This window comes from Carassius gibelio, chromosome A12 (genome assembly GCF_023724105.1).
Source record: "Carassius gibelio isolate Cgi1373 ecotype wild population from Czech Republic chromosome A12, carGib1.2-hapl.c, whole genome shotgun sequence".
In the NCBI taxonomy this organism is placed as follows: domain Eukaryota; kingdom Metazoa; phylum Chordata; class Actinopteri; order Cypriniformes; family Cyprinidae; genus Carassius; species Carassius gibelio.
Window position 1 is genome coordinate 25,169,968 of NC_068382.1, and position 20,785 is coordinate 25,190,752.

General features: G+C 35.7%; 1 protein-coding gene across 11 annotated transcripts in view; it reads left to right on the forward strand.

Moving 5' to 3' along the window:
* The first annotated feature begins 75 nt into the window (after positions 1 to 75).
* LOC128025556 (zinc finger MIZ domain-containing protein 1) overlaps positions 76 to 20,785 on the forward strand; it is a 27,638-nt gene continuing 6,928 nt past the window's right edge. Inside the window, exons 1-15 of one of the 11 annotated variants that reach the window (XM_052612020.1) lie at positions 77 to 193; positions 1,037 to 1,137; positions 6,816 to 6,883; positions 13,864 to 14,014; positions 15,325 to 15,438; positions 16,124 to 16,229; positions 16,780 to 16,894; positions 16,974 to 17,088; positions 17,188 to 17,375; positions 17,797 to 17,995; positions 18,084 to 18,266; positions 19,336 to 19,461; positions 20,118 to 20,162; positions 20,242 to 20,410; positions 20,742 to 20,785. The exon at positions 20,742 to 20,785 is cut by the window's right edge and continues 98 nt beyond it. In XM_052612020.1, the coding sequence (XP_052467980.1) occupies positions 13,946 to 14,014; positions 15,325 to 15,438; positions 16,124 to 16,229; positions 16,780 to 16,894; positions 16,974 to 17,088; positions 17,188 to 17,375; positions 17,797 to 17,995; positions 18,084 to 18,266; positions 19,336 to 19,461; positions 20,118 to 20,162; positions 20,242 to 20,410; positions 20,742 to 20,785 (1,473 nt within the window). In that variant the 5' untranslated portion in view covers positions 77 to 193; positions 1,037 to 1,137; positions 6,816 to 6,883; positions 13,864 to 13,945. Of the gene's footprint in view, positions 339 to 1,036; positions 1,159 to 1,208; positions 1,233 to 6,815; positions 6,884 to 13,863; positions 14,015 to 15,324; positions 15,439 to 16,123; positions 16,230 to 16,779; positions 16,895 to 16,973; positions 17,089 to 17,187; positions 17,376 to 17,796; positions 17,996 to 18,083; positions 18,267 to 19,335; positions 19,462 to 20,117; positions 20,163 to 20,241; positions 20,411 to 20,741 lie in introns of those variants that run through there. The other 10 variants (XM_052612013.1, XM_052612021.1, XM_052612015.1 and 7 more) reach the window with 10 other exon arrangements.

Here is a 20,785-nt window from a genome sequence, read left to right on the forward strand (position 1 = left end):
TGGACTGGTGTAGCTCCAGAATCCAGGATCGTGTGAATCCGCTCCGTGTCTTCCCTCCGCCCGCAGTGTGTGTCTGTGGAAACGGAAAGAGCTGGATGTAATGTGACACTGGAGCTGAGAGATCATGAGAGAACACCGCACTCTTCAGCAGCACCGCGGATCATATCACTCCTCCTCCGGCGGGATTTAACCGGTAAGAGCCTCCTCAGCTGCTTCGGGACGGTTCTGCTCGGGGTCGTGGATAATGAAAGAGTTCGTCTCCATCCTGCGGGATTCAAGCGACTCGGATCATTAATCCATGTTTGGATGATTCAGAAGATTCACTCTGCTTGCTTCGGGTGATTCTACACGTCTGCACACATATGCATTTATTTAATTCATAAATCCTTGCATGTTGTAGTGCATTCGTGAAATATCTGCGCTCGCGCTCTACATTACGGTTAGCTTTTTTTTGCATAAATAAGTGCATCGTTTAATTGTGTGTCAACATTTGTTGCTGCATTCGTCACTGCCATAATAGATAGTTTATAAACACTCTTTAAAGTTTTACCACAACATTTCCTTAAAGTGAAAACACTTTAAAGAAACTTTTAAAGTTATAAATGGGTTTTGTGGGTTTAAAGTAAAAGCAGGTGTGTGTGTGTGTGCGCGAGTGTGTGTGTGTGTGTGTGTGTGTGCGCGCGAGTGTGTGTGTGTGTGTGTGTGTGCGAGTGCGTGTGTGTGTGTGTGTGTCTGTGTGTGTGTGTGTGTGTGTGTGTGTATAATTTCATGGGTATGACACAGGTATTACAAGGAGAGAGTGACTTATGAGGACATAACCCATGTCCCCATTTTTCAAAACACTTATAAATCATACAGAATGAGTTTTTTTGAGAAAGTAAAAATGCACAAAGTTTCCTGTGAGGGTTAGGGTTAGGTGTAGGGTTGGTGAAGGGCCATAGAATATACAGTTTCTACAGAATAAAAACCATTACACCTATGGGATGAACACACTTTACACAAAAACAAACGTGTGTGTGTGTGTGTGTGTGTGCAGATGCTTCTGTTTCATGTCTGGACATCTGAGCAGAAACAAGAAGAACCACAAACCTTCTGACCGTTGGTGCTTTCTCTAGTTGAGTCACTGAGCAGTTTCCTGTGAGTGGACTTTAATCACTAGTGAGTTGCATAATGTTCTGTTTGTTCGACTGCGGTTTATGCATCATTAAAAATGAACTCGGAGGTGATTCTTGGTAAGTGTGTCTTTGCTCGTGGCAAGCTCTGATCCCATCTCTCTCTCTCTGTCCAGAATCTGAGGAGGGGCTCTACTCTTTCGAGGGGGTCTTCTGTCCTTCTCAGCTGTAGATGTGGTGTGTCTGTGTGTGTGTGTCTGGGTGTGTGTGTTTTACCAGGGTAAACCTCTCTCGCCGCTCTGTTTGTACACACTACAGTCGTCTGGAAGGGGAGAGAGGTCTTATTTAGGCTGTGTAATCTGCGTTCAGATAATCTGTCTTGCTCCGTTGCGTTGAGACGCCTGTGAGTCGGTCTACATCAAACACACACACACACACACACATAGACACACACACACAAACACACACACACAGCAGACTCCCTCGTAGATCTGTAGAAAGGTCACTGACCTCTCCCTTCATCCAAAAACACATCCGTTTGCACAGATGCCACACAAACACACACCTACTTCTACACAATATCCAGGTTAATTCTACACAAATAGTCGAGTAAAGATGTGTACTTGCTTAATTTATCCGCATCAAGTCCATCATTTGCACTGATTGAGTATTATTAAATACTACTGTACTGTGAAATAAATGGAATATTCAAAGTAGTATTTGTATTATAAAATATAATAATAAAGTGTAATTTTAATTAAAAAAAAATATTAAAATAAATATAATAGTTAATATTTAAATCATTATTCAATTTTTATTTTATAGTAATGATAAAAATAATAATTATAATTACTAAATATTACTAGTCTACTATAAAATACATTGAATATTTCATGAAATATAATTAGTATAATAAAATATAAAGTATTATTTGAATGAAAATCAAATATTTAAATATTAATAATAATAATAATAATAATCATGATATTAAACATTTCCAATGTGCTATGAAATTAATACAGTATTTAATAAAATTATATTTGTATGATAAAATAAATACAAATGTTATTCGGAGACAAGTTAAACATTAAATTAAAATAATAGTTAAATAATAATTCAATGTTCATATTTAATATTATTCCATTGTATTTCATAGGACATTAATAATGATTTTTCATTTAAAAAAGTTTGTTTTTAACACTGCGCTCATGTGCTTTGCAGTTATTGTGCACAATGGTATGAGACACTTCTTCACACACACACACACACACACACACACACACACACTGTTGCACGTACAGCTGATTCCAGATCAGGATGTTTAACGACTCAGATTCCTTGATGATGTCATCACCGATTATTTTTGAATTTTTAGTTGCTTTAGTCCTTTATATGATCATATTTAAAGTGACAGGGGCTTAGTATCTAGTATTTTTAGTATTTTAGACTTACATTGGTTGCCCTGTTCGTTCTTAAAGGCACAGTTCACCCAAAAATGAACATGAATGAAATAGAAGTGTTTATTTTAATGTCCATATTGGACAATGTTCTTCAAAATAGCATCTTTTGTGTTCTTCAGAAGAAAGTCAACAGAGAAGTAAATGATGATTTCTGTACTGTACTGTGTAGTGGTAAATGACAGTTAGAAACCTTCAAGTTTAGAAATACACTGAAATTTTATTTATTTTTATTTTTGGAAGAAGAACTGAAATAGTATTTTCTTGTCGTTGATTTTGTTAATTATTAATTATTATTATATAATTATTATTTTATTATCTTATTTATTCATTTATTTTATTTTTTTATTAAAACATTTAAATGTATGGTTTTATTTCAGTTATTATATATATTTTTTCTATGTAAAGTCATTTCAGTTTACTTTGATGCCACTGATTTTTCAAACTTCTTTTACTTCATATAAATGGCAAAAAAAATCTAAATATCACACAATAAATAAATTCATGAATAATCACAAACTATATTAAATTACATTTAAGTATTAACGAACTGTATACTACCAATTGTTACCTTAATAATTAAGATTTATTATGCTTATGAAAGAAGTCTCTTCTGCATTTATTTAATTGAATTATTTAATTTAATAATATTGTGAAATATTGTTACAATTTAAAATTTGATATCTTTTTAAAATGATTTCTGAAGGATCATGTGACACTGAAAATTGATGAAAATTCAGATTTGCATCTTAGAAATAAATTACATTATACAATATAATGACATCAACAAAGTTTTTTTTTTAATCGTAATAATATTTCAGATTTTTTACTGTATTTTTGATCAAATAAATGCAGCCTTGGTCAGCAGAAGAATTTGTTTTTTCTGAGACCCCTGACATGATGCGGTCTCGCCTGACTGCGTCTCCATCACAATGAAATTGAAGTGTTCCAGTATGCTGATCACAGCCATGACTTCCCTTCTTCCTGAGAGATGATCCTCTGTGTGTTTGCAGAGAATAAACAGCCAGAGATGGGTTTCTCTGTGTTTGTCTGTGAGGGTGGAGCTGTACTGGTCAATGATTGAGGTGCCAAAGCTCATAAAGTGATGGAGGAGAAGGAAACGGGAGGAGGATGAAAGTCAGGAGGAATCCTGTGATTGTGCACTGATCTCTCTTAGGATTCATGATTCAAGACGCTTTATCGTTGTGATTAAAATCCACCACGTATACTGATTTATAATGGAGATAGTTCTGATGAGAAGAGCTGCGTTTGAAGGGGTTGTATAAGAGCTGCTTGCTTTACTTCTTTACTTGCGTTTATTGCTTTGTTCAGGGTTAGTTTTGTGTCTAGCGGAGCAGGAATCAGTCTGGAGTCGGGAATATTTCAATAGTTTAGCAGTATGTCAGATCAAGAAATCAGATGCTTATATGGAGGAACATCTAGTCAGATATGAATACAGAATAACAACTAGTTTTTAGGATTTGGGGTCACTATAGGTCAACAAAACAAAAATTGTTACTTAAAAAAAAAACTTTAAATAACATAAAATATAAAAAGAAATGTTGCTTATTATATATATTTATTTATTTGCTGTATATATAGACATACTTAAATATATAACAATTATAAAATATAAAAGATAAAAATATTTAAAAAATAAAATCTGAATCACATTTAGAAATAAAATAAACTTTAAACTAAAAGATTATTTTATCTCAGCTAGCTGCCATGCCAACATTTCTCACTTTAGTTTACATTTTAGGAACTAAAATAATTAACATTAATTTAAAACTTAATAAAAAAAAAATATTTAAACATTTAGAAAAATGAAAAAAAAAAAATATTTAAACTAGAACTGTAATTAAATTGAAAACTGAAAAAATAAAAATAAAACATAATTTAATGAAAACTGAAATAGTATCAGTGATACTAAAATAATAGCACTTTTAAATATATACTTTTACTGGAAAATAAAACGTAAATATTTTTTTATTTCCATACAAAAGATCATAATGACCATATCAAGCTTCTAAAGCACATGTGACTTCTGCGCTTTATTGTAAGACTTCAGAAGTCATATAATAGTGCCGTGTGAAAAGCATAACAAAATATGGCTGAACAATGTATACTAGTTGCTTTGTATAAGATTGTCAGCAAAATTCATGCATATAAATGTAAATTGCTAAAACACACACACAAAAAAAAAAATCCAGCGTACAGATTTAAATAATGAGAGGAAAAAGGACAGAAATGTGTCTAATTTCCAGCATGCATGTGAACAACGAGAGCGGTCTGAGGACATGCCCTGTGTGTCTAAACACATGCAGACATACAAACAGTTGAGCTGGGAGAGCGTGTGACGTGTTATCGACTCTGAGACGTCACGCCGAGGCTCTTCTGCGCTTTCACAGTTAAACGGTCATCTGTTCACATTGTGTGGGCACTGCGCTCTATGATAATGCCCTACAATCATTCACTAACCTCTGCTAATGCCCTTGTGTAAGCACGCAGCTCAGTGGAGCTCTCAGAGTCAGTGTGTTTACACAGCACACACACACACACACACACACACACAGGCTCATTGTAATGTGATCTGATTGTAGACGTTACACGTTAATGATGTTGTTCCTCTGAAAGCTGCTGAAGCTACCGGTCAGTTGAACTACCTCCTAAACTGAACCATTTTACTTTCATTTTTGGTCTTAGGTCTGTAGGGAGGATAGATGTGGGAATGATAGCTAGAGGAGGTGTTGTGTGTTCAGAGCTGTGAGCTGTGACATTCCCAGATACAAAACTCTCTCCCTGTAGGAACAGAAACACTTCGGCGGATCTTTCCTGTGGGATGTGACCAGCAGTGACACAACAAGCTGCCAGTGAAGTCATTTCCAGACTAAAAGTCATGTTAGGGTGTTTTGCACTGGTGTTTGTCTCTAGAGATGTGTGTATTTTGGCACATAAAATAGACATTTAAGGGTGTGTGTGTGTGTGTGTGTGCGTGTGTGTGTGTGTGTGCTTGTGTGTGTGAATAAGTAAGGGTAAGGGTTAAAAAAAAAAAAAATTTAATTTTTTTTTATCAGTAGCCAAAAATACATTGTATGGATCAACATTTTTTATTTCTCTTTTATGCCAAAAATCATTAGGATATTAAGTAAAGATTATGTTCATGAAGATAATTAGTAAATCTCCTACCATAATTATATAAAAACGTAATTTTTGATTAGTAATATGCATTGCTAAGAACTTCATTTGAACAACTTTAAATTGATTTTCTCAATATTTAGATTTTTTTTGCTCCCTCAGATTCCATTTTTTCAAATAGTTGTATTTCAGCTAAATATTGTCTGATCCTGTATTTTAAATATATATTATTTATTTATTAAAATGTCAATATTTTAAATATTTGTATATTAATTTTTATTTATTTATATATATATATGCATATATATATGTGTGTGTGTGTGTGTTTACAAATATTTAGATATTTGCTTGTACATAGATATATTAAACATTTATGCATTTAGCAAAAATATTCAAAATAATATTTATATATATATATATATGTATATATAATGTATATATATATATATATATATATATATATATATATATATATATACATTAAATGCATTTAAATATATTTTTAATTTAAAAAGAAAAAAATATTATATAATTCAGTAAGTTCTAGATAGAATAATATATGATATATCTGAATAAATCAGCAGTGATGTGTGATGTGTGATGTGTGATGTGTGAGGATGAGAACGCTGACACACACTCGTCTCCAAAACACTCTAAAAATAACAACCAGACACACTGCTGGAAAATCACTCTTGCCCGGATGAATTCAGCCCTGATGTTCGTCTGATGGACGGGACGTGTCTGCTTCTTTCTCCTCTGTCCGTTAATGGCTCACTGTCCATCAGATTAATAAATCACTTACTGTAATGTTTTATAATGATGATATTGCTTTTGTTATGAAACCTAGTGTGCTGCCTACTTAGGCTCCAGACACAGATGCGTCATGTAGACCAGATTCATTCACATCACTGATGCATTCTTTATGAAGAAGTTAACCCCGTAATATAGCATGAACATGCACTGAATTCAAGACTTGATTCCACTTTACTGTCGTTTTACAGAGTGCAATACAAAGCCAATGGAATACATCATGCAAAGAGCCAGTGTAAATATGTATTAAAAAGTACTCTAAAACATGGTCAAAAAATCATATGTTTTTTCTTTTCAGCTCAGATGAGCATCTGATGGATTCGTAGCATCTTCCGGTTCGCTCCTGTGGACGCAGATCATGCACAGGTAAGAATTCAGCCGTCAGATTACATTAATCAATGAATAAATAAATATTTGACTAATTATGTATAGATAAATAGAAAAAAAAACTATTTAGATAATTGATTTGTATTTATATTTTATATATATATATTATATAAATATTAACATTTAAATAAATATATATAACAATAAATTAAACATGTATGCATTTAGCAGAGATTTAATAATATAATATTTATTTATATATATAAATGTAAAAGATGTATGTATAAATTATTTTCTTATTTAATTAAGTAACTATAAATATATACACTTTTAAATGTATACTTTTACGTATTTATATTTAAATATTATTTATGGAGTTTCCCCCTAAAAAGGTTTATTTTGTAAAAATAAAAATAAAAGGCAATCTAAATGCACGTGATCTGCTTATTTCATGACTGCTTGCCAGATAAATGATTAAATGGATATGAAATGCATCTGTCTCGTTTTAGATCGGCCTAAAACTGATGTTTTCTCAAACAAGGCATTTAGAGGAGGAGTGTTGGGGATATAAACGCACCTTGGTTTTAGCCGAATAGAAGTCAGAACATGTTTGTTCCAAATACTTCATGATGGTGCAAACATAAACTCGTTGTTGCGTAAACAGACTCATTTGTTAACAAAGTCTGGTTGTTCACCGGAGCGATTTGAGACTAACTAGCATAAAAATCACCCACTTCAGAAAATGATGTGAAGTATTACTGAACAATGTAAAACCTTCTCTAATTTATATTTTAAAATCTATAAACATCAAATGCAACTGAGTCATGCGCATATATTGCAACACATGTCTGTGTGTGTTACCACATGACTCTGGTGATGTATATTAGCTGTTATAATAGACAGTGTGTGCTCAGAACAGAGCCGTATTGTTAACACTGACTATTGTGAGCAGCAGTGACAAGCATCTTTATCTCTGCATTATGAAGTTGTTAAACATGAAATCAGAATTAAATATTCCTGGTCTTATAAACTGTAGTAATTTGCTCAACTTTCTATTTTCAGCTGTCTTGTTTTGAAACACCTCCCATATTTTTCCATGGAGAAAATAAATTGCTGACCCACGTTTGTTGAATATCCTGTTTCGCTCTGAAATACAGGCTTTCTGCTGGTCTTAAAAGTATGTTTCTAATGCCTAAAAAGGTCTTAAATCAAAGCGGAAGGTCGTGGCATTAAATGTTGCATGCACTGCAAAAAGTATCTTCCTCAATATTTTTGTCTTATTTTCCAATACAAATATCTAAAATATCAGCATACATTTAATTGTGATGTAAAATTAACACATGAAGTCTTGTTTTCTGAGAAATTAAACAAAAGTAAGTCGGTTTATGCTTAAAACAAGAACAAAACATGATTTCCCTCTGAAATTAGTTGATTTTTCTCAGCACATTGACTGATTTCATAAGCTCACTTCATTTAGATGAATCTCTCAGAAAACAAGACTTCTTATCTTATGTCATTTTGCTTCTCAAGTAAGCAATCTTAAGATATTTGCACTGGAAAACAAGACAAAAATACTAAAGAAGAGCATCAGAAGGCACAGTAAACGTTATTTCCGTATTCTAGTGGTTGGAAGCAGAACTTTTTTTTTTTTTTAAATGAATTCAAAAGTTATGGAGATCTATTGGAAGTTGTATTTTCAAACATTAAGACATTTACAATTTAGAAACCATACTGATGTATTGTGTTCCATTCCATTTATTACTTTCATTTCCTTTATGCGGTCTTAAATAGACCTTCATAAAACCTGCAGAAACTTTGGAATTATGCAATGCATTTTTATCTCATCTGCCGAATTATTTGCATCTTAATGACATCATCAGATCCAACCGCAGGAGAGAGAGAGAATAAAAGATCTGAAGTATGATCTTAAATATGCTTACAAAATGACAGAAAACTCAAGTTAAACCACAAAAACATTTGGCGATGTGAAGATGAGCGGGACGTGTGATGTTGCAGCCAGCAGCCGAACACACAGCGGTTGACGGTTCAGATGTCCGTGTTCCTCCCTGCACCAGTTCCTGTCTGAGCCTGTAAAACTCACTCTCTTCCTCTGACAGGAAAGGCCTCATTTCCTGAGGCTGATCTGAATCAGTGTCACAGAGGGAAGCGTTCAGTTATCAGTGCTTTCAGACACACTACTGAATGAGTATTTCAGAGCAGACACATTCAGACTAACAAAAACGTGAGTGAACATGATGGGACAACCTTGGTAATGCCATAGATGTTTAGATATGGGTACCTTCCCATGGTATGTGTATATGGTAATTGTTCAATATGATGTGTCATAGAATATACTAGTGCTATTATACTGATATGCTAATACTTATATAAATGTTCTTATCATCCAGTGTGATGGTGTATAAATATGAAATTCATCAAGTGTGATGGTGTTTGATTATGATAATCATCCAGTGTGATGGTGTACGAATATGATAATCATCCAGTGTGATGAATCTATGATGTATGAATATGATAATCATCCAGTGTGATGGTGTATGAATATGATAATTGTCCAGTGTGATGGAGTATGGATATGATAATCATCCAGTGTGATGGTGTACGAATATGATAATCATCCAGTGTGATGGTGTATGGATATGATAATCATCCAGTGTGATGGGTGTATGTGTATGATAATCATCCAGTGTGATGGTGTATGAATATGATAATCATCCAGTGTGATGGTGTATGAATATGATAATCATCCAGTGTGATGGTGTATGGATATGATAATCATCCAGTGTGATGATGTACGAATATGATAATCATCCAGTGTGATGGTGTATGGATATGATAATCATCCAGTGTGATGGTGTATGAATATGATAATTGTCCAGTGTGATGGAGTATGGATATGATAATCATCCAGTGTGATGGTGTATGGATATGATAATCATCCAGTGTGATGGTGTATGAATAAGATAATCATCCAGTGTGATGGTGTATGGATATGATAATCATCCAGTGTGATGGAGTATGTGTATGATAATCATCCAGTGTGATGGTGTATGAATAAGATAATCATCCAGTGTGATGGTGTATGGATATGATAATCATCCAGTGTGATGGAGTATGTGTATGATAATCATCCAGTTTGATGGTGTATGAATATGATAATCATCCAGTGTGATGGTGTATGAATATGATAATCATCCAGTGTGATGGTGTATGAATATGATAATCATCCAGTGTGATGGTGTATGGATATGATAATCATCCAGTGTGATGATGTACGAATATGATAATCATCCAGTGTGATGGTGTATGGATATGATAATCATCCAGTGTGATGGTGTATGAATATGATAATTGTCCAGTGTGATGGAGTATGGATATGATAATCATCCAGTGTGATGGTGTATGGATATGATAATCATCCAGTGTGATGGTGTATGGATATGATAATCATCCAGTGTGATGGTGTATGAATAAGATAATCATCCAGTGTGATGGTGTATGGATATGATAATCATCCAGTGTGATGGAGTATGTGTATGATAATCATCCAGTTTGATGGTGTATGAATATGATAATCATCCAGTGTGATGGAGTATGTGTATGATAATCATCCAGTGTGATGGTGTATGAATATGATAATCATCCAGTGTGATGGTGTATGAATAAGATAATCATCCAGTGTGATGGTGTATGGATATGATAATCATCCAGTGTGATGGAGTATGTGTATGATAATCATCCAGTGTGATGGTGTATGAATATGATAATCATCCAGTGTGATGGTGTATGAATATGATAATCATCCAGTGTGATGGTGTATGGATATGATAATCATCCAGTGTGATGGTGTATGTGTATGATAATCATCCAGTGTGATGGTGTATGAATATGATAATCATCCAGTGTGATGGTGTATGAATATGATAATCATCCAGTGTGATGGAGTATGTGTATGATAATCATCCAGTGTGATGGTGTATGAATATGATAATCATCCAGTGTGATGGTGTATGAATAAGATAATCATCCAGTGTGATGGTGTATGGATATGATAATCATCCAGTGTGATGGTTTATGTGTATGATAATCATCCAGTGTGATGGAGTATGGATATGATAAACATCCAGTGTGATGGTTTATGTGTATGATAATCATCCAGTGTGATGGGTGTATGTGTATGATAATCATCCAGTGTGATGGTGTATGAATATGATAATCATCCAGTGTGATGGTTTATGTGTATGATAATCATCCAGTGTGATGGTGTATGAATATGATAATCATCCAGTGTGATGGGTGTATGTGTATGATAATCATCCAGTGTGATGGTGTATGTGCATGATGATCGTCCAGCGTGATGGTGTATGAATATGATAATCATCCAGTGTGATGGTGTATGGATATTATTATCATCCAGCGTGATGGTTTATGTGTATGATAATCATCCAGTGTGATGGTGTATGGATATGATAATCATCCAGTGTGATGGTTTACGAATATGATAATCATCCAGTGTGATGGTTTATGTGTATGATAATCATCCAGTGTGATGGAGTATGGATATGATAATCATCCAGTGTGATGGTTTATGTGTATGATAATCATCCAGTGTGATGGTGTATGAATATGATAATCATCCAGTGTGATGGTTTATGTGTATGATAATCATCCAGTGTGATGGTTTATGTGTATGATAATCATCCAGTGTGATGGTGTATGAATATGATAATCATCCAGTGTGATGGGTGTATGTGTATGATAATCATCCAGTGTGATGGTGTATGAATATGATAATCATCCAGTGTGATGGGTGTATGTGTATGATAATCATCCAGTGTGATGGTGTATGAATATGATAATCATCCAGTGTGATGGGTGTATGTGTATGATAATCATCCAGTGTGATGGTGTATGAATATGATAATCATCCAGTGTGATGGGTGTATGTGTATGATAATCATCCAGTGTGATGGTGTATGAATATGATAATCATCCAGTGTGATGGTTTATGTGTATGATAATCATCCAGTGTGATGGTTTATGTGTATGATAATCATCCAGTGTGATGGTGTATGAATATCATAATCATCCAGTGTGATGGGTTTATGTGTATGATAATCATCCAGTGTGATGGTGTATGAATATGATAATCATCCAGTGTGATGGGTGTATGTGTATGATAATCATCCAGTGTGATGGTGTATGAATATGATAATCATCCAGTGTGATGGGTGTATGTGTATGATAATCATCCAGTGTGATGGTGTATGAATATGATAATCATCCAGTGTGATGGTGTATGTGCATGATGATCGTCCAGCGTGATGGTGTATGAATATGATAATCATCCAGTGTGATGGTGTATGAATATGATAATCATCCAGTGTGATGGGTGTAGGTGTATGATAATCATCCAGTGTGATGGGTGTATGTGTATGATAATCATCCAGTGTGATGGTGTATGAATATGATAATCATCCAGTGTGATGGTGTATGTGTATGATAATCGTCCAGCGTGATGGGGTATGAATAAGTTAATAAATTAATATGAAAGTATAAGGATATGCTTAAGGATAATCCAGCATGTGTGTGTGTCACTCAGATGTCTGGAGCTTTAGTGCGCGTCTCGTCTGAACTGCCGTCTTGTTGTGTAATGTAATACAAACAAACTAGAGACGTGTGATTGTGGAGGGTTACTGACATTCACTAAACAGCAGGAAACACTTCCACTGCTTCTCTGCATTTTCCCCATCATCCTTTAGTGTGTGTGTGTGTGTGTGATGTCATGTGACCTGTCTGAGCACATTGTCTGTTAGTTATGCAAGTGTTCCAGCCGCTGCAGCCCATAGTCTGATAGTTGAGAGTATGCGAGAGATCCTGTATGTTTGCCAAACTCCTGCTGGTGCATTCTGGGATGCTCCAGTCTGGTTGTCTGCAGCTGCACATATACTGTTAATTTGCACTATAAATATCACGGATGATGTGAACGAGAAGCGCTCTTGTAATATCATGTGATTATGGAATGGATCTGATATTCTGACCTGATTTTATTATTTTAAAGCACACACACACACTCACACACACACACACACACACACACACACATTCATCTTAATGTGGAATAAATCTCAGTGCATTTATGTACCTCTTTATGTTGTAATAATAAAGATGACATGCAAACTAAAGTATGACAGGAGAAATTACTGTACTGTATCTCTAGAGAGAAACATTTAGCTAAATACTATTATTAATATATTACATATTTATTATATTTTTACAAGTTTATTTAAATGTTTAATGTTTGATACACGATTACAGTTTTTGTTGATATTTTATAAGATTTTTAATTTTTTTATATGCTATTATTTTATACGTTCCTGATTTATTTAAATCTCTACTGTATATAGTTTTTATTTATTTTATTTATTTGTTTTAATTTATTAATTTTTTTGTTATGTTATTATTTCAAGTTAAACAAAATTAACATAAAAAAATAAAATTAAATGAAAACGTCTACTTTCCGTTAACTTTTATTTCAAGTGAAGATTTTTATGGCTGTAGTTTTAGTTAACTATAATTACTGATTTATACTTGACCTGTTGTCTTCATTTTTTAATGTATGTTTGAATAAATCTGTCTTGAAAACAAGTTTTTATTACAGCCACCATCTAAATCTTGTATGCAATTTAAAATGTATGTATTCCACTCAGTTTTTGTTTGAGTGTTGATTAGTAAATACATTTAATTAATTAATTGATTTTAATAAAAAAATATTTGTTTTCAATTTAGGTTTTTAATTTAGGTCTAAATGAAATCTTTAGTATCGGTTTCGGTGTTTCAGTAAAAAATGATTTCAGTTCATCACTGTTTTACAAATATTTCGAAAAATTGTAGTTGTTGTGAGGTGGTTGCTTAGACTGATCTAAATGGTTGCTAGGTGGTTTCTTCCTGTCTGACATTAAAAGAGTCTCTGATCATCTGATTTCTGTGTGTCTAAGCAGTTTCTGTTTCATGGTGCATCAGGTGAACACAGTGCATCTGTGTTGGATGGCCGGGCGATAGGGTCAGAGACGGTCCAGCAGGATGAATTCTCTCCCGTCGATGGACAGACACATCCAGCAAACCAACGACCGCCTCCACTGCATCAGACAGGTGAAGGAAACACATCTCTACAGACCCGAGACTTTAAAACACCTGTAGGATCTCCTTTATCTCGTTGGCCAGTTTTTTAAAGGTGCCATAGAATATTTTCGATTGTTCTCTGATGTCACCAGTGTGTATATGTGAAGCTTTCTCTCAAAATACCCCAGATATAATTTTTTATAGCTTGTTGAAATTGCCACTTTTAGGGTATGAGCCAAAATGAGCTGTTTTTGTGATTTTTCCCTTTAAATGAAAATGAGCTAATGCTCCCGCCTTCCTCTTTTCAGACGAGTGCGGAGCTCTGCTGTTTTCCCGCGGATTTAAGCGACCCCAGTAACGTGATATTTAGCCCCTAAAATGTGAATTTTACCAGGGTTATCCTACCAAAAACATGTATTTTTACCCCACTGGAATGCGGATTTTTTACCAGGGGATCCCCTTCAAAATGTGATTGGGCTAGTTTTGAGAAGCAACTGGGCGGGTTTTGTTGTGAAAACCTGGCAACCCTGCTCCAAGCTTCGAGAGCTCATGCTCGTGGGCAAACCGGTCTCACGGTTTAACTGGGGGTGACCGTGTTACTGACCTCACAAATTGCTTCCAAATGCCGTTTTTAACTACCACATTCCTATTCAGGATCATTCTGGTAGCACAAGAAAGTCGTCATAAATGAAAACAGGCAGAGACAATAGTAGCTTTAGCAACATCAGCCTTACAGAGAGCCAGGAAACTCTTTTGGAAAACAAAATATGATGCGTGATGCTTACTTTGTCTGGAGTCTGGATGTTTGCGCACAAAGTGTTGGTATCGATCCCTCTTTCAGAAGCAATCTTTGCACAACTCTCGTTTCTGAGTCAGTCCGGTGTAAAATATTAGCACAAATGTAGCATCCCAACACAACACTTGTAATGGGTCTCTGGCGTTTACCCTGTATCTCCAGCAGCTACAGCAAGAGAACAGTAATGATGGACCGCTGCTTCTCACTCGGGGCGGGGTTTATGCTAATAGGGCAGAGAGCATCACAAATGGGCGGGGCTTTCACCAACTATGTCATCATAGTAGTGAGAACCTGGAACTGCTCATTTGAGAGACTGTTTATGAAAATTAATGGGTGGATTTGGCTATGGCACCTTTAATGGATTTATGACGCCCCCTACAGGACACCTGGAGTGCATTCAAGCTCTGGTTGAACTATTAGACTTTCAGGATTGTAGTTCAGTGATGAATATCTTCGGGCCTTTCACACATTCAAACCTCAAATAAACCCATAAACTCACATAAACTGAAGTGGTTCATCATATGAACTTCATGTTTATGTTCAGCACCTGCAAAATCCAGCAAACTTCCGGACGGCGGCGACGGAGCTGTTGGACTGGTGCGGAGATCCACGAGCGTTTCAGCGGCCCTTTGAGCAAAGCCTGATGGGATGCCTAACGGTGAGGTTTCAGTCTCTTAACCAATCAGCAGTCAGCATTCATCTGCTGTTAATAATATGAACAATCAGCTGTACCGACTTAAACATTTACCTTGTGTGAAGATTACCATCTGTTTCCAATCACATAACATTAAATATTCTATTCTATTTTTACAGGTTTATTATACTACATTACAATTTAATAAATTTTGTTTTTTATTCCGTTCTGCTCTTTTATATCGTAAACTACTCTACTCTTCTGTTCAATTGTGCTTCAGTCTTTAAAAAAAAAAGTGCTGTAGTGTATTCTTTTTTTCCCTTCTATCATCTTCTTATCACTGATTCAGTTCAGTTTATATTACGTTTCTACAGCAGAGAAAGAGCTTGCTCTCGCGTGCAGATCTGAGCTGCAATTAAGGAGAATGTGGAAGAAGGGCTAAACCAAACCTCTCTCAGATGTTTAATTAGGTGCTTTAGACACACATGATGTGTGTTAGACTGTAATTAAGACGCAGATATGAGCGTCTGTGCTCCAGGCCTCAGGGTGTGGTGCTGTTTAACATGGGCCGACCTGATGAGGGTTTGCAAATCAGGACAGAGATTTTATTCCCAGAAACCCCAAAACCAGAATGAAATGTAACTATGATGAAGCATGCGCGCACGAATGCTGAGATCTCAGTGGTGTGTGAATGATATCTGTGTGTCAGGTGGTGAGTCGTGTCGCCGGTCAGCAGGGTTTCGACATGGATCTGGGCTATCGGCTGCTGGCCGTTTGTGCTGCACACAGGGACAAATTCACCCCCAAATCAGCAGGTGAGACCCCTCCGTCCTCTATGATTGTCTCAGCTCCCTTATTAACCTCCAAAATGTGAGATTAGAGTCCATATGAGCTGAAACGGTGCTTTTGGACCTGCTGCTCAACTGGGAGAAACTGAGCAGAACGATGATGTAACAAACCAGTTTGTATGTAATTTAAAGATAAACTCTAATTCAGTGTGATGATCTCACACACACACACACACACACACACACACTGTGTGTTATTTGGTCCAGGTGTCTCTCAGGATAGAAACTGATAGTTAAACTTTGGCTTTTCCTAAATAGAAAATGACACAGCACTCTCTAGTGTGTGTGTGTGTGTGTGTGTGTGTACTCCTTATGACATAAAAAATAAACTATCTTTTTGGGGGTTAACTGTATTATGAAAACGTAACTTTCAGAGCTCAAATCTTCTTCCCCATAACCAGTTAATCAGAGATTTAGAGAGAAAACAAATCAGCTCCAGGACTTCAGGGCAAAGTCAAGTGATATGACCCAAATATATCAAACATGACCCATTTAATGTGTGTTTGTGTTTGTGTAGCGTTGCTGTCCTCGTGGTGTGAGGATCTGGGTCGACTTCTGCTGCTGCGTCATCAGAAAAGCAAGAACCCGATGCAGGACAACATCAACAACATGAAACCGGCTCTGTCACAAGGGTCAGTGTCACACACACACACACACATCGATACACTGCTGCACATGTTAACTGTTTACATACATTTGTAATCTTCATAGTGATGCATCGTTTCAATATGACTCCGTCTCCTGGCAACAAAACACCAATCAGCCGCCGGGCTCTGTTTCCGTGGTGACCACCGTATGGGGTGTGACCAATACATCACAGAGTCAGGTGAGAGTGTATTAAACAGTGTTCAGAGCACATGCTGCTGTTGGAGTGCATGTCATAACGTGTGTGTGTGTGTGTGTGTGTGTGTATCTGTGTGTTTAGGTGTTGGGGAACCCTATGGTGAACCCAAACAGCCATATGAACCCTATGACAGGAGGTAATGGAGGCATGAGCCCGGGACAGTTTACTGGACACCAGCAGTATTCCTCCAAGACCAGTCCAATCCAGACCTACATGCAACCGGGGATGTACGGGAGATCCAGTTACCCTGGAGGAGGATTCGGGAACAGGTCAGTTTGTGTCTTCATCAGGTTTGGAGAAATGTAGCATTGCATCAGTGTCTCATCAATGGATGCTCTGCAGTGAATGGGTGCCGTCAGAATGAGAGTCTGATAAAAACATCACAATAATCCACAGCACTCCAGTCCATCAGTGAACATCTGGATGTGTTTCATCTTTGGTCTTCTCCAGATGTTCACTGATGGACTGGAGTGCTGTGGATTATTGTGATGTTTTTATCAGTCTCTCATTCTGACGGCACCCATTCACTGCAGAGCATCCATTGATGAGACAGTGATTTGCGGTCCCTGCAGATCATGTAATAATCACAACAAACTCCCCCCTAAGTTTTGTCTTCAAGCAAACATTTTTAAGAGACGTTTTTATTCTTAAATTAGACATTTTTTTACTCTTTAACTCTCTGTTGTGCAGTTATGTGGGCGGTCCTAACCACGCTGGTGGGATGGGCCTGCCTTCGCAGACACGCCCCCCTTCTGACTTCAGCCAACCAGCGGCCGCCGCTGCTGCTGCTGCTGTGGCTGCTGCCGCTGCTACGGCGACCGCTACAGCCACGGCAACGGTTGCCGCGCTACAGGAGACACAACACCAGGACATGAACCAATACGGCGCGGTGAGGGAGCATCTGTAATTGATAAAATGATCATTTCTAATTGAAACGATGAGTTTGAACAAAGCCTTTTTGTTTGTTTGTGCTCTAGATGTGTTCCTCCTTTCAAATGGGACCAAACCAGGCTTACAGCACTCAGTTTGTGAATCAGCCCGGCCCCCAGGGGCCCCCTGCTCACCCGGGGGTCATGACCATGAGTCAGCCTCGGGGTCAGACGGGGTCATACGGGGGTCAGAGGGCAGTGCACGGGGTGAAGAGACCGTATCCTGCAGAGGTGAGAAATCAGCATCTCAGATGTCAAATACAGAACTGGATGGAATGCATTAGAAGGTTACCTTGAAAAAGATTACTCTAATTTAATTACAGTTACTTCTGATGTTATTACATTAAATGCTGTATTGACTAAAGATCAATGCTATATAAAACAATAGTGGATTTAACATTTAAAATGTAACATCTAATGGTTAAAGTAATTAGCAGTTAGTAATTGCTAGCTTTTTTAGAGTAGCTTACCCAACACTTGTCGAATCTACAGTTGATTTTAATTTTTCTCTACACCTTGCAATATTTAAAATATGCACAGTATGTTTGTACACTGATTTTTCTGTAAATATGCAAAATATAGGCATAATATTAAATCTGCATGTATTTGCATATTAGTGTAGCCCAAAAAAGTTTGTTTATGCTTGTTATTGCATTGTATGTATGAAAAATGCTATATTAATATTATTCATTTACATTTTTTATTAATAAATTTGATCTTTTTGCCCAATTATTTAAGAACTTAAATTATTTAAAAATATTTTTATTTATAACTTAGAGAGACCAAGTCCATCCAGAGTATGTGTTCGAATTTTTGTTAAAAATGTAAAAAATCTTCACACTGTTTTTTATGTTGCATTCTGTTTTTTTTTTTTACATTAAATAACCTTTGATGCTGATTAAAAAATAAAAAGAAACAAACAAGATGAAATGGCCCATTAAATGAAAAAAATAAAATAAAAAAATCTTTCACCCTGCCAATATCGCAAAATTAGGCCTCTGTACCAATTATAGAACATAATGTAAGGTTATATAAAATCGAGTTATTTTGGCCGTTTAACATTTTTTCTTAGTTGAATATGCAAAATACTGATCATCATTCATGCCTGTTGTATCAATTCATAATAAGAAACAGTTCCAGTTAAAAAGCACGGGATAGTAAAGGCAGTTTGATGTGAGCTGTGTGTGTGTGTGGTGTTTTTATCTTTAGTGGGGATGCACCTGACCCCCATAAACCAGACTCTGTTTGGCTGTTCTTGTATCTGTTTGAGATTTGAGTGAAGGTGCTTGTTTTTCTCCAGGTGAGCTATGGGTCGCAGTATGGTCCAAACAGTCTGTGTTCCTCTCAGCAGGGTCAGTATCCGAACCTTGACCCCAGCAGAGGCCTCTCCTCACCTCAGAGACAGCACCAGACTCCCGTTTACAAGGTCCTCCACTTTAAACAACAGAATATATTAAAAATTAAAAAGTTAATTATGTTTGCATCATCACCATTATGAAAACATTTTTTTTTTTTTTTGAGTGATTGATATATTAAAAATGTACTTTAATACAAGACTTTGATAATTCCTTAAAATAATTTTATTATAATAATATAATTAATAATTTGTTAAACATCATTATAATGTGTTATTTTATAATAAATATATAAATATTATATTTAATTGTGATTTTATAACAAATGAATAATAATTTATTATAATACATTCTGAAGAAAAAAAATATGATTAAATGATTAAATTAATTCATTTAAAAGATTAATTAAGAAATTAATTTATTTTATTATTGTACTATAAAAAAATATTTTATTACTATTTATTGAGAGTAGTAAAATTATTTATGATGAAGTGTTTCATGTTACATTTTATAAGACATTAACATATATAAAATTAATAATAATTTATTATAAAACGTGTCTATAAAATTATGAGAAAATGATTGCTACAATAAAAATGTTAAAAAGTTAAATTATTTAATATTTTTATTGTTTCATAATAATAATAATAACACCAATAATTTAAAATCTATTTTAATATTATATAGTCTCATGTTTTACATGTGTTTCTCTCTGTTTTTCCTGAAGGAGCCGAGCAGTCACTTCAGCGCGGGAAACTTTCATTACAGTGCGGTATGTTTGTTAGATGTTCAGTCAGCAGTAGAAATATTCATGTTTCAGATGTTTCTATTTTCATCTGATGTGATTGTAGCCTCCTCGGCCGATGGGCGGTTACCCTCACTCTCCGTTGCCGTGTGACCCCGCGCCCCCCGTGACCCCAGGAAGTAGTATGCCACCGTATCTGTCTCCAAACCAGGACATGAAGCCCCCGTTTCCTCCTGATATCAAACCCAACATTAATGCCCTGCCGCCTGCTCCAGGTATGAGCTGGACATCATCTTGTCCGGAATAAAAGATTTTCCTGGTCTTGTTTTCCAGAAACAAACACCTAAATATTCTTTAATCAAGATACATTTACTTGAGAAACTGAATTAAGGTATTAACTCCAATGACAGATATTTTTTCACAGAACTAGACCTTTTCGAGTAAGTCTTGTTTTAAGGGTTAAAAGAAGTTTTGAGTTATTTCAGAAGAGCATTGAACATTAGTCTGGACAATTAATAAAAACCAGATGCAATGTTAGTATTTAATGACATCACAGTTAAGAATGTGGAATCATTAAAGAGGCGTGATCTCCGTCTTGTTTCCTAGCTGACCCTCACGAGGAGCTCCGGCTGATGTTCCCGGTTCGGGAC